This window comes from Macrobrachium nipponense, chromosome 42 (assembly GCF_015104395.2).
Source record: "Macrobrachium nipponense isolate FS-2020 chromosome 42, ASM1510439v2, whole genome shotgun sequence".
In the NCBI taxonomy this organism is placed as follows: Eukaryota; Metazoa; Arthropoda; class Malacostraca; order Decapoda; family Palaemonidae; genus Macrobrachium; species Macrobrachium nipponense.
The window spans coordinates 42,284,172-42,297,373 of NC_061103.1; the positions used below are offsets into that span (position 1 = coordinate 42,284,172).

The window sequence follows — 13,202 nt, forward strand, 5'->3', positions numbered from 1 at the left end:
ATCCCAACGGCCATTTCGAAGTTTTTACCGAAATTGCTTCTGCACCCAGAAGGTACTTCTTACTGCTTCATCTATGCCTCTCTTATTTTATTATTTTGAATATTTTCCGCACCTTGAGTTGCTTCATAAAATCTCATAGTTACTGACGTTGCGTTGTAGGCCTAGTGACAGAGTTTGAACCATCGATACCAAGTTGGAGTTTGTTTATTCCATAACCACATTTTTTCCAAAGTATATTTCATTATGACATGAAAACGCGAGGATATATTTAGGGGATACCTTGACATTTATATTCTTCTAGAATAACTATATGCACTCTCTCTCAACATTTCTTCTATGACTTCCCGTGCGCGTGTGTGGCTGAATCAGCTGCCTGAAAGAATTTGAGGGTTTGTTTCATCGAAAATAGGTCTTCCCTAATATATATATATATATATATATATATATATATATATATATATATATATATATACTTAAACATATTTCTTAGTTCTCTTGTAACGTATTAGAACAAGGATCACTTATAAATGGAAATTAAAATACATAGTTAGTTTATCAACCCTATGTATTTTAAATTTCCATTTATAAGTGATCCTTGTTCTAAATACGTTACAAGAGAACTAAGAAATATGTTTAAGTATAGTTTTCCCCACATTAACCCAAAGTGATATATATATATATATATATATATATATATATATATATATATATATATATATATAGATTAAAATTATGTATAAGCAAAATTGTATTTATTATCGCAGATGCCACCGAGAGTACATCCTCCGAGGAAGATTTGGCGAGGGAAGAAGAAAAAGCGGGAATAGCAACATCAAGCTTTGGAAGAGCGATTCTCTAATATATATAGATATATATAAACACGATCGTATTTTTTATTATTCCAGACAGCAGCGACCATCCATCCTCCGAGGATGGTCCGCCGAAGGAAAAAGAGGAGGCGGGAGCAGCAGCGCTAAGCGACCTTCAACCTCAACCTTTAGAAAGCCTCTCCGAAGCCAGAGCCGTTATTACGGAAGCGACGCCTGCTCTGAAAGCTAGTCTCATCTTTGCTAAGGCACACCGTTTGATATGATTGACTGATCGATCTGACTGATTGTGAATGACATGGCATCGCACTTGTTAAAGCCATTGGAGCTAATGATGAGTTGGTATTGTTCATATATAAAAAATGAAATGGTTAAAAAAACATTGCATTCAGCACAGTCGACCGGGTTCTGTGATTGTTAAGACAGAACAATTGTTTAGATAAAATATATAATAGACAAAATGGATGTTTTATTCACCTGTACAAAAAGACTTCCACCACAGCAATTTTTTTTGTTTTTATTGCTACTGAGACGACGACGACGACGATGATGATGATGATGACGATAATAATAATATATAATAATAATAATAATAATAATAATAACTAATAATAATAATAATGGAAGGAGATCCTCTTTCAAACAAGTCTTATTGAAAGATATTGCTGCATCAGCTGCATTCAACTTGTAAATAGTCTTCTCTATTTTTCTAATAATAGCTCTCTCTCTGCTACTACAACTGGCGAGTATTGCGCCGATATTACTCATCAGGAGGAATCAATTTCAGGGATAATGGTTACAAATTTATTTATTTGTAAATGAACAAATAGGTCAAAATATAAGTTAATCTAGTGGCCTACGTTTCTCTCGGTTTGCTCCGACCCACTGCCGTAATCATGCTCGGATGATACCGAGAGAAACGTTGGCCACTAGATTAACTTATATTTTGACCTATTTGTTCATTGACTGTGACAAATAAATAAAATTGTAACCATTATCCCTGAAATTGACTCCTCCTGATGAGTAATATCGGCGCAATACTCGCCAGTTGTAGTAGCAGAGAGAGAGGTATTATTAGAAAAATAGAGAAGACTATTTACAAGTTGAATGCAGCTGATGCAGCAATATCTTTCAATAATAATAATAATAATGCGAAAAAAAGTACGTCGACCAGTGATGCCTGAATAAAAGTAAAAAGCGACAAAAAACATAAATAATTATAGAAAATCACTTAAAACCTTTTTAAAACTTTCTACTTTTTAAACAACTTAACTTTTCCTTTCTCTATCTGTGGTCAATTCCGAAGGACCCACTAATAGGTCGTGTTAGCCATAGGTTAAGGGTACGATAACCGACCTTGTTTCAAAAACAGAGTTGTTTACGAATCTTGTAGTTATTCTAGCCTGAGCAAGAGGTTTTCTGTGTTATCTTTATAAAGATGTTTTTCATATGTAGAGGGAGATAGAGAGAGGTGGGGGAATGAGTGTGTGTGAGGGAGAGATACTATCCTTAAATTTAGGGTAAATAAAAGAAAAGGTTAAGAATAAATGAAAAAACTTAGAGGGAGTGCGAGAGAGAGAAACTCAAATTTTGGATAAATAAAGATAAAAAGTCAGGAATAATAGAAATCCTTAAAAGTAATGATTTTGTCTAATGAAATGCATAAGGTTTAGAGAAGAGAGAGAGAGAGAGAGAGAGAGAGAGAGAGAGAGAGAGAGAGAGAGAGAGAGAGAGAGAGAGAGAGAGATAATCCTTAAATTCAGGGCAGATAAAATCTGAAATACTATATACCTCTTAAACTTAGAGATATTTTTCATGTGTTTGGTTTAAGAGTCACACAGTATCTAAGTACGATTCTATTCAGAAACCATTCCTTAAATTAGAGAGAGAAAGAGAGAATTCTTAAATTCAGGATAAAGATAACAAAATCTGAAATACTATATAGCTCTTAAAATTAAATATATATATATATATATATATATATATATATATATATATATATATAATATATATATATATATATATATATAATATATTATATATATATATATATATATATTATATATATATACTATATAGATATATATAATATATATAATATATATATACAGTGGCTACCTCGAGATACGAATTAATCCGTTCGAGACGGCCTTCGTATTATGAGTTTTTCGTAACTTGGAACACATTTTACATGTTAAAATGGCTAATCCGTTCCAAGCCCTCCAAAAACACCCAGTAAATTATATTTCCAGGCCTAAAACACATGTTCTAGGGTTACGACGGAAGAATATGACTCCAAAAAGGCAAAATACTGTACATACTTGAGTAATATTAAACTGCATGTTAATGTTCAACCCCATTTTTTACTGCATATATTAGGACTTTGTTGCATATGTCCCTTAGCAATAAGCCTAGCCTATGTTAGCGGTTGCTACTGTAGCCTAGACTATGATTTCTGACATCTAAAACCTAAGAGCTAAAAGCTTAGAATATGCCAATAAAATGTATAAATAATCAGTATGTAACGGCATTTCAAAATAATTATTAAATTGATCATTACTATAATACACAAACAAACAAAAACAAACCTTCCGATCGATTGTTTACATCCAGCTCTTACCCGTCTTAGAGTATCGAACGAGCACCAAGCAATCATTTTTCCTAGCACACAGTAAGCCATAAATTGTCATTAGTATCTCTCTTCAACTAATGAAACACCAAAACAGTATAATAACCATTCATTTCTATTCTTATTCTATCTTTTTTACCTAATGAAGACACAGAGTTACTGACAGCTATAATGAACATGCGTATACGTAACGTAATAATAAAACAGAAGAAGAATTCTAAAAAATACGTATTTGTTGGTTGGCAGTCTGATTTGATTTTATATTTTATGATATCTAATTCACAATTATTTTTATTAATGTAGTGCATGTACATTTCAAAATAAAAAATTATTAAGTAACCATTAACTTATAATAAAACAAACAAAAAAAAGCTTCCAACATCTGTTTACATCCAGCACTTACGAGTATCGAACGATCGCCAAGCAATCACTTACACAGTAAGCCATAAATTTCATTATCTCTCTTCAACTACTGAAACTACCAAACAGTATAATAACCATCCATTTCTATTCTTTATTCTTTCTTTACCTAATGTTTTCTTTATTAAATGTATTGCATGAATAAGTTTTTCAATTTACAGCAACCTTTTACCAATAGAATACTTAAAGCACAAGGGGTAGATGCTGACCAATAGGAGAGCAGGACCTTATGGGGTGACTAGCATCAGGACCAATGGGAGAGCGGGAGGATGGTGGCGAGTTTACTCAGTTGGCAGCGCGGGAGTTTTAAAATTGTTCTCGGTGGTCGGGCGAATCTCGGGACTTTACAGCAACAACCTTTCGTATCTTGAAAACTTTTCATATGTAGAGCAGTAAAATTTTTCGCATTGGCTTTCGTAACTTGGATTTTTCGTAAGTTGAGCCTTTCGTATCTCGAGTACTACTGTGTATATATATATATATATATATATATATATATATATATATATATATATATATATATATATATATATATATATATATATATATATATATATATATATATATTTATGTGTATGGTTTAAGAGTCACACAGTATCTAATACGATTCAAATCAGAAACCATTCCTTAAACTGGAATTGGAGTATAAAATTTAGGCCAAGGGCCAAGCACTAGACTTAGCATGAGGTCATTCAGCGTGAAAGTTAAATTGAGAATAAAAATGTTTGAAATGTGTATGTGTAACAGGAAACCCGTCCCCCCCCCCCCATTACCATGAAACAATTGTTAGCAGAGGGTTGAGGAAAGTAAGGTGGAAGAAGGATAATATGAATGAAGGTACAGTAAAAGGAATGGAAGCGGGTTACTGCTAGGGGCACAAGAAAGGGACGCTGCAAAGAAACTTACGTAATGCCTACAGTGTGCCAAGTGAGTTCAGTAGTGCAGAGATGGCACATCAAAAAATGAAAGCCTGAGAAAAGATGAGATGCGACAGATAATAGCAATTGTTTTGACAAGAATAAACAAAAACAAAAAAAGTTAAAAATATAGATAAAACTTGACAACAAAATTCTATGCTTGTATTTCAAACGCCCACCCAGAATCTATCGTAAACAAGTGGAACGAGAGAAAGTGCTGTTAAGTGATGTCTAAAAAAAAAAAAAAAAACTCACTGTTTGTTTCTTGTTTCTTTTTTCCCCTCTTCTTTATCGCACTAGCCTCAGTAGTAAACAGCATCCCAAAAGTAAACTTTATGATAAGATCAGTAACCTGATTCTTGAGTCATCCCAAAAGGACTGATAGAATGACATCAAAACAAGGTGTATACTACTGACTGCTTCTTAGGCTGAGAGAGAGAGAAAGTCTCCAGAAGACAGAGAGATACAAGCAAAAATACCCTACACAAGACTGATAGCATCTCTGCCCTATAATCACACCTGCTTAAAAAAAAAGCAAAAGATAAGGTGCCCCTTTTTTGTTTAAAAGGCAGTGTCTTGGCGTTGGTGGTACTCAGTCAGTTTTATGAACTCCACAGGGCAAAGACTGAGCACAGAGAGAGAGAGAGGGCAAAAAAGGCAAAAAAAAAAAAACTCCTACCCTTAGATCATTCAAAGTTCCAGGAAGAAATATGGGCTTCAAGACTTACTCCAGCTCTTCTTGCCCTTCTAATTTCTTTCCACTTGTCCCTCTCACAACCTTCTGCAGGCCTATATCCTGAAGGTCCTGCCTCAGGACTCAATGTGGCGCAGCCCTGGCAAGGTGATAACAACTATATTAACAGTAAGTAGGAGTTGTTTTTGTTCAAGAAATATTCTGCTTAGTGACAATGTTAAAGGAATGTTTTGTGTCTACAAATTTTCACTTCCAAAAATTCTGGGCGAATTTAATCAGAATAGATTTACCGCAAGCGAATTTCAAGTGTAATATACTCTCTCTCTCATCACCATTTCTTCATTCTGCATAAAGGGGAGTGTTAAACATCTTTCCCATAGAAGCAAAATATTGGATAATTTTCTTCTTTTTAAAACAATTAAAATTTACTTAGAGAAATATAGACTCATATTCTTACAAAAGAGCTTAACTCCTTGTACAAACAACTAGTATTCTGTTTTATCCATTATTTTCTTGATGTTTCATTGTGTTTTACTTTTAAAATAAATATATGTATATAAGTAATGTAATTAAGTTGAAAAGTATATCCTGTAAGGTATGCTATCATAATTGGATTCTAGTTTACAAGAAGTTAAGAAACCCCTAATTATATGTGCGCACATGGGGTTTACTGTGTAACTCTCTGCAGGTATGAATTTTGACCAACGTAACACTCTCTCCATTCTATTTTCAGATGAACAATATCTGCCCGCCGAGCACAAGGGGTACCGCCTAACAGCAGAACTTCCCCCTAAAGACGCTTACACAATGGTCATCACTTACGCATTCCCACTATTCCGTTTCCATATTCCCCATCTCTAAGCTGAACAAACTAATGATGTATAATTACATATAATAATAAGTATTTGTAATTGCCATAACGACCTATTAACTTCTTGGTTTCTCCGCACTAAAATTTCAGATATCCTTGTCACTACAAAATCTTGACAAGTGTACCCAAAAAGTGTGAAGAAATTTATATGTTAAGAGGTCATTGTGCTACTAAAAGGTATAAATAGCTGATGAAAAAGTAACCAGTAAATTTTAAGTAAATATATAATATTTTAAAGTAACAGGATACATTATTAATGTTGTTAAGTTTATTGTGTCCTATTTTCATTGTGTATTCAAAATATTTTTTGTTTATGTGGTGACACTGACATGTTAAAAAAATAAATTGTAAAAATTCAATACTAAACTATTGAAAATAAAACTGCTACCCATTTCCGCTTATTTAGTATTGTAATCTTTTAAAGGATTATTTATGCACAATACAAACACCATCATTCATTCATGAGAAATCTTCAGCAGACCATTTCACATTCTGGAAATGTTTCCAAGTCTTTCCACAAATAAAAAAAATAACCTTTGATAGGGCAGATTTTGGTCATTTCTGATTGTCTTAAGAGTTGCCAATATCATCCAGTCAGAGATCCTGAATAGTATTCCAGAGAAACTTATCTTCCATATACATTTATATGAAAGTTTTAAAACACAAGAAACCCACTGATAAGAACAGTACCCTGGAATCTGGATAAAACAGTCACCTTATCTTCCACAGAAAGTTTTCTTTTCTCTTCTAGACAAAAGGGTCCTTCTTGAATACCTTTCTCCAAGACATACATCAGAGAACAACATCTTGACTGATTGAAAATCATGGATGGTGAAGTTACTTTGAATTCTGTAGTAGTTACAGGGGATAATTACTGTCAGTCAAAAAGTTTTCCAAAACAAAGCTCAACAACTCCCTTTTGTATCCATCTCCTAATGAAATACGCATGAGTGTTAATGGAATAAAGTTGACAGCTTTACTGTATATCACTTTCCTAAATCCACCTACTCCCTGCAGGAATAATTGGCTTAACAAAGTACTGTTGTAGCAGATAAGTAAAGGAAATGACCAGAAGCATGAGTGGAGCTGCACATAGTTAAGCAGCTTCAACAACTTGAGCCAAAAGTAGGAATGCATCTGGGTCACGTACACATATTGTAAGCGATTTATAAATCCAAGAGAATTAGGCACCAGTAATAACAGGTGTAAGATTAAGAACAGGGGAGGTGTGCGTCAACATCTGATAAACAACTCTCCTCTCAAACATAAACACAACAACAAAGTGGGTCAAACTGGCTCTCCTTGTTTCATAGACATTCGAAGCCACTTGGATTCTACCTAAAGTAGAACAGAATTTAGGCCAAATACTGGAACCTACAAGGTTATTCAGCACTGAAACTGAAATTGACAGTAAAAAGGTTTAAAAGGTGTAACAAGGAAATCCTCGCAGCTGCACTATGAGTCAATTGTTAGTTGAGTGGAGAGTAAGATGTAGAAAATATGAACAAAGGTACAGTAAAAGGAATAAAAGGGGTTGGAGATAGGGGTCAAACAGACACTGCAAAGAACCTTAAATAATACCTAGAGTACTGCATTAGGTGCACTTCCCTATGGGAGGGATTCCAACTGGAGCCAACAAATTTGACTTTCAGCTGTGGCCGATTCTCATCAATCACTTCTTACTCAGCATCAAGAATTCACATTTATCTTGAATGAACTGTGATGATTTTTATGCACCCCAGCATAGCAGAGCTCAGTTGCTGCCACTGTTGATACTTTTCAGCATCTACCATCATACTGCATCTGCAGAGGAACACGAATCATTAGAATGTAATGGGATATGTCAGCGATAATTCATGTTACAACTGAAAATGGGTTTAATTCCAATTGAATACCCACATAGATTGATCAGAAAACACAAAATTCATTTCTGGCAGAAATATGTTAAAAATGATATTGTCATGATACAATAAAGTTTTATACATACTTACCTGACAGATATATACTTAGCTATAGACTCCGTCGTCCCCGACAGAAATTCAAATTTCGCGGCACACGCTACCGGTAGGTCAGGTGATCTACCGCCCTGCCCTGGGTGGCAGGACTAGGAACCATTCCCGTTTTCTAATCAGATTTCTTCTCTTCCACCTGTCTCCTGCGGGGAGGCTGGGTGGGCCATTAATCGTATATATCTGTCAGGTAAGTATGTATAAAACTTTATTGTATCATGACAATATCATTTTTATACATTCCCTGCCAGATATATACTTAGCTGATTAGCCCCCATTGGTGGTGGGTAAGAGACAGCTAACAACTGAAATAGACAGGTAAACAACATATGTTGTAGGTATTAATAAACCTTGGTTCCTACCTGATTAGGCGGAAGACTTCGTGGCTACTGCCCAGGAGTCTGCTTCGCCTCAAGAGCCTCAGCGAGATATTGATCTATGGCTAAGAGTTCTTGTGGGTCTGCCAATGGGGTCTTATCCACTTACTCGGCAGAGCCTAAAGGCCTTTGTCATTGGGTGCTATTCCACTAACATGACAATACACCTTGTTCAGGAGCACAACACCGATCCCGATCACCTGATCCTAACATCCATGTTAGTTCTAAGATTGCAAGGAGTTATCCCCAAACTCCCTACAAACAACCAATAACTCGAAACATAAAAACATGTACACTTTATAAACAAAAACAACAAAAAAAAAACAAAAAAAATTTGTACCCCCCTACTAGCCATACATACCCCTGGTCCCCTACCAGCAAAGACACCAGCCGCCCGTGCGACATCAGCACGCTTTGCTCCAAGTCCCAGTACTGTATCTGCTGATACAAATGGACCGAGAGAGAAGCATTTCTCATAGCTCACTCTCACATCCTTCAGGTAATGAGATGCAAAAACTGAATTGCATCTCCAATATGTAGTTTCAATGATATTCCTTAGAGACATATTCTTTTGAAATGCTAGCGACGTTGCTACTGCCCTTACTTCATGAGTTTTAACCCTTAGAAGTCCGAAGGATTCATCCGGGCAGTTCTTGTGCGCCTCAGTAATTACGCTTCTCACAAAGAAGGCTAAGGCGTTCTTAGACATGAGTCTTTTGGGGTTCTTCACAGCACACCAAAGACCTTGTTGACAGCCTCCCATCTGCTTCTTTTTCTCCAAATAAAATTTAAGAGCTCTAACCGAGCAGAGAGACCTCTCTATCTCTCTACCTACCAGGTTAGATAGGCCTTTTACCTCAAAGCTCCTGGGCCAAGGTTTTGATGGGTTCTCATTTTTCACCAGAAATAATGTCTGGAACGAACAGATAGCCGCATCTCCTTTAAACCCCACTTTAAGAGTCCAGAGCGTGCAATTCGCTCGTCCTCTTGGCCGTCGCGAGAGACAATAGGAATAAACATTTCCTAGTAATGTCCCGGAAGGAGGCAAGATGTAGAGGTTCGAATTTGTCCGAGGCAAGGAATTTCAGGACCACGTCCAGATTCCAGCTAGGTGTTCTTGGAGTCTTTGATTTCGAAGTCTCGAAAGACCGAATCAAATCGTGGAGATCCTTATTCTCTGCAATCTCCAGCCCTCGATTCCTGAATACTGAAGACAGCATACTCCTGTATCCCTTTATGGTAGACACAGAAAGATGCGATTCCTCTCTAAGAAAAAGGAGGAAATTGGCAATGTTAGTTATAGAGGTACTGGAGGAGGACAGCTTCTTTGTCCTACACCATCTCCTAAAGACTTCCCACTTCGATTGGTATACTCGTCTCGTTGAAGATCTGCGGGCTCTAGCGATAGCGCTTGCAGCTTTGCGAGAAAATCCCCTCGCTCTGACGAGTCTTTCGATAGTCGAAAGGCAGTCAGAGCGAGAACCGGGGAGGTTGTGGATGAAACCTCTCGAAGTGGGGTTGTCTGAGTAGATCTGTTCTGCTTGGCAGAGACCTGGGGAAGTCCACTATCCACTCCAGTAACCTCCGGGTGAAACCATTCTTGGGCTGGCCAAAATGGGACTATGAGGGTCAACTTCATCCCCTTTGAAGCCACAAATTTCCTGAGTACTTCCCCCAGGATCTTGAATGGGGGAAAGGCGTAGGCGTCTAGGCCCGACCAATCTAGGAGAAACGCGTCGATTGCAAAGGCTCTTGGATCTTCTACTAGTGAACAAAAGATCTCTACTCTTTTGGAGAGGAACGTAGCAAATAGGTCTATGTGAGGCCTCCCCCACAGGGACCACAGACTTCGACACACTTCTGCGTGTAGAGTCCACTCTGTGGGGAGGACCTGATTCCTCCTGCTTAGCCTGTCTGCTCTCACATTTCGTATCCCTTGTACAAATCTTGTGAGGAGAGTTTATACCTCTTTCCTCTGTCCAGGTTAACCAGATCTCTTGTTAGCTGATAGAGGGAGAATGAATGCCCGTCCCTCATTGGTTTGCGGATGTAAGCCAGAGCCGTGGTGTTGTCCGAGTTTATCTGAACCACCCCGCCTCTGACTACCTCCTCGAAGAATCTTAAGGCCAGGTGTATGGCTACTAGTTCCTTGCAATTGATATGCCAAGACACCTGTTCCTTTGTCCAGGTGCCCGACACCTCCCTTGCTCCTAGCGTCGCTCCCCATCCCGACTCCGAAGCGTCGGAAAATAACACTTGGTTGGGGTTCTGCAGGGCCCCCCCCGGCCAAGTGACACACCTTCGTTCTTCTTTAGAGGAATGATCCACCACTTTAAGTGATTCTTCACCTCCTGTGGAATCGGAAAAGAGTCTGAGAGTTGCCCCGTCTTCCAACTCCAAACCTTTTTCAGGAAAAACTGAAGAGGGCGAAGGTGAAGCCTCTCTAGAGTGAAGAACTTTTCTAGCGAGGACAGAGTCATTAACAGGCTCAAATATTCCCTCGCTGAACTGTGTTCTCTCTCTAAGAAGTTAGAGATTCTTGACAAGCCTCGAGTGATTCTCTCTTGCGAAGGAAATACCCGAAAACCCCAAGAATCCATCTGAATCCCCAGATAGACCAAGTTCTGGCTGGGGATCAGTTGCGACTTCTCGAGGTTTACGAGTAATCCCAGAGACTGTATCATATTTCGTGTTATCATCAGGTCCTCCAAACACTGGCTCTCCGACTTGGCCCTGATCAGCCAGTCGTCTAAGTAGAGGGAGATGTTGATTCCCTCTAGATGAAGCCATTTCGCTACATTCGCCATCAGGTTGGTGAAGACCTGAGGAGCTGTAGACAGGCCAAAACACAGAGCCCTGAATTGAAAAATCTTGCCCCCTATCATAAACCGAAGATATTTCTTTGACGAGTGGTGAATGGGAACGTGGAAATATGCGTCTTGTAAGTCCAGAGAGACCATCCAATCTCCTGGACGTAGGGCTGACATCACCGAGGAGGACGTTTCCATTCGGAACTTCTTCTTTTGTACAAATCGGTTCAGCGCGCTTACGTCCAGTACCGGTCTCCATCCCCCCGAAGCCTTTGGTACTAGGAAAAGGCGATTGTAAAATCCCGGGGAGAGTGGATCCTGTACAAGTTCGATGGCCTCCTTTTCCCACATTTGATCCACCATTTGAAGGAGCGTATTTTTCATTACAGGGTCTCTGTATCTCGCTGACAGTTCCCGAGGAGTAGAGGTTAGGGGAGGACTGTCTTCGAAGGGGATGATGTATCCCTTCTTTAGAACCGAAACTGACCAAGAGTCGGCTCCTCTCTGCGCCCAGGCTCCTGTAAAGTTCAGGAGTCTGGCGCCTACTGGTGTTTGGAGGATAAGCAAGTCATTTTCCTTTCTTGAAGGGCCTGAAGGAAGACCTTCCTCTCTTATCAGAGCTCTTCTTTCTGGAAGGGGGACGAGCCGTTGCACCTCCACGAAAGGGCTGATGAGGAGGACGAGAGTCCTTCTTAATCGTAGAAACTACAGGGCGACTCTTCTTCGTAGTCTGTACAAGGAGGTCTTGTGTCGCCTTCTCAGTTAGTGAGTGAGATCTATCTTTCACCAACTGAGAAGGAAACAGATGATCGGATAGAGGGGCGAACAATAACGCGGTTCTCTGACTAGGAGAAACAGCCTTTGACAAAACGGATCCATACACCGATCTCTTTTTCAGCAAACCAGCTCCAAATAGGGAAGAAACCTCTCCCGAACCGTCTTGTACCGCCTTGTCCATGCATGCCAGGACGCTATGGAGAACTTCTGGGTTATTAAGAAACTCCGAGTCCTGAGACTTCTTAGCAAGTACTCCGAGAGACCAGTCCAGGAAATTGAACACATCTAAGACGATGAATAATCCTTTAAGAAGGTGGTTCAATTCCGAAATGCTCCATGTCGATCTGGCCGACCCTAAAGAGTGTCGTCTGGAGGCATCAACCAGATTTGAGATGTCTGCGTCCGCCGAAGCAGGGAGAGAAAGACCCATAGTTTCTCCTGTTCCGTACCAAATACCTCTCCTTCCAAGGAGTTTGGAAGGAGGCATGCAGAACACTGTTTTGCCCAACTCTTTCTTAGTGCCCATCCATAAATCCAGCGACTGGAGGGCCTTCTTCATAGAAATTGCTGGTTTCATCTTAAGGAAAGCAGAGGACTTTACTGTTGTAGTACTTGAAAAGAGCGAACGAGGAGAAGGAGGAGCGGCTGGGCTAAGAGAGTCTCCATACTCTTGAGGTAATAAGGAGGCTAAAGTCTTATAGTTAGAGAGTCCCTCATTTGTAGGGAGCTCGTCTTCTGACACTTCTTCTAAAACTCGATTGGAAGAGGGAGAATGTTCTCGTTTGGAGGAAGAGTCTTTCCAAGACCTCCTACGATCCGAAGGAGAGGTGCTTCTGTCTGGAGAAGAGCCACAATATTCGGACACGAGTCT

At 38.9% G+C, this 13,202-nt stretch overlaps 2 protein-coding genes across 2 annotated transcripts in view; one reads left to right on the forward strand and one right to left on the reverse strand.

Annotated features, from left to right (window-relative positions):
• The window catches only part of LOC135213164 (uridine diphosphate glucose pyrophosphatase NUDT22-like), a 45,007-nt gene extending 43,735 nt beyond the window's left edge, over positions 1–1,272 (forward strand). The window contains exons 5-6 of the mRNA XM_064247111.1: positions 1–52; positions 906–1,272. Of these exons, the coding sequence (XP_064103181.1) occupies positions 1–52; positions 906–1,093 (240 nt within the window). The 3' untranslated portion in view covers positions 1,094–1,272. The remainder of the gene's footprint in view (positions 53–905) is intronic.
• The window catches only part of LOC135213163 (uncharacterized), a gene marked incomplete at its 3' end in the record, with an annotated part of 298,865 nt that overhangs the window by 40,641 nt on the left and 245,022 nt on the right, over positions 1–13,202 (reverse strand).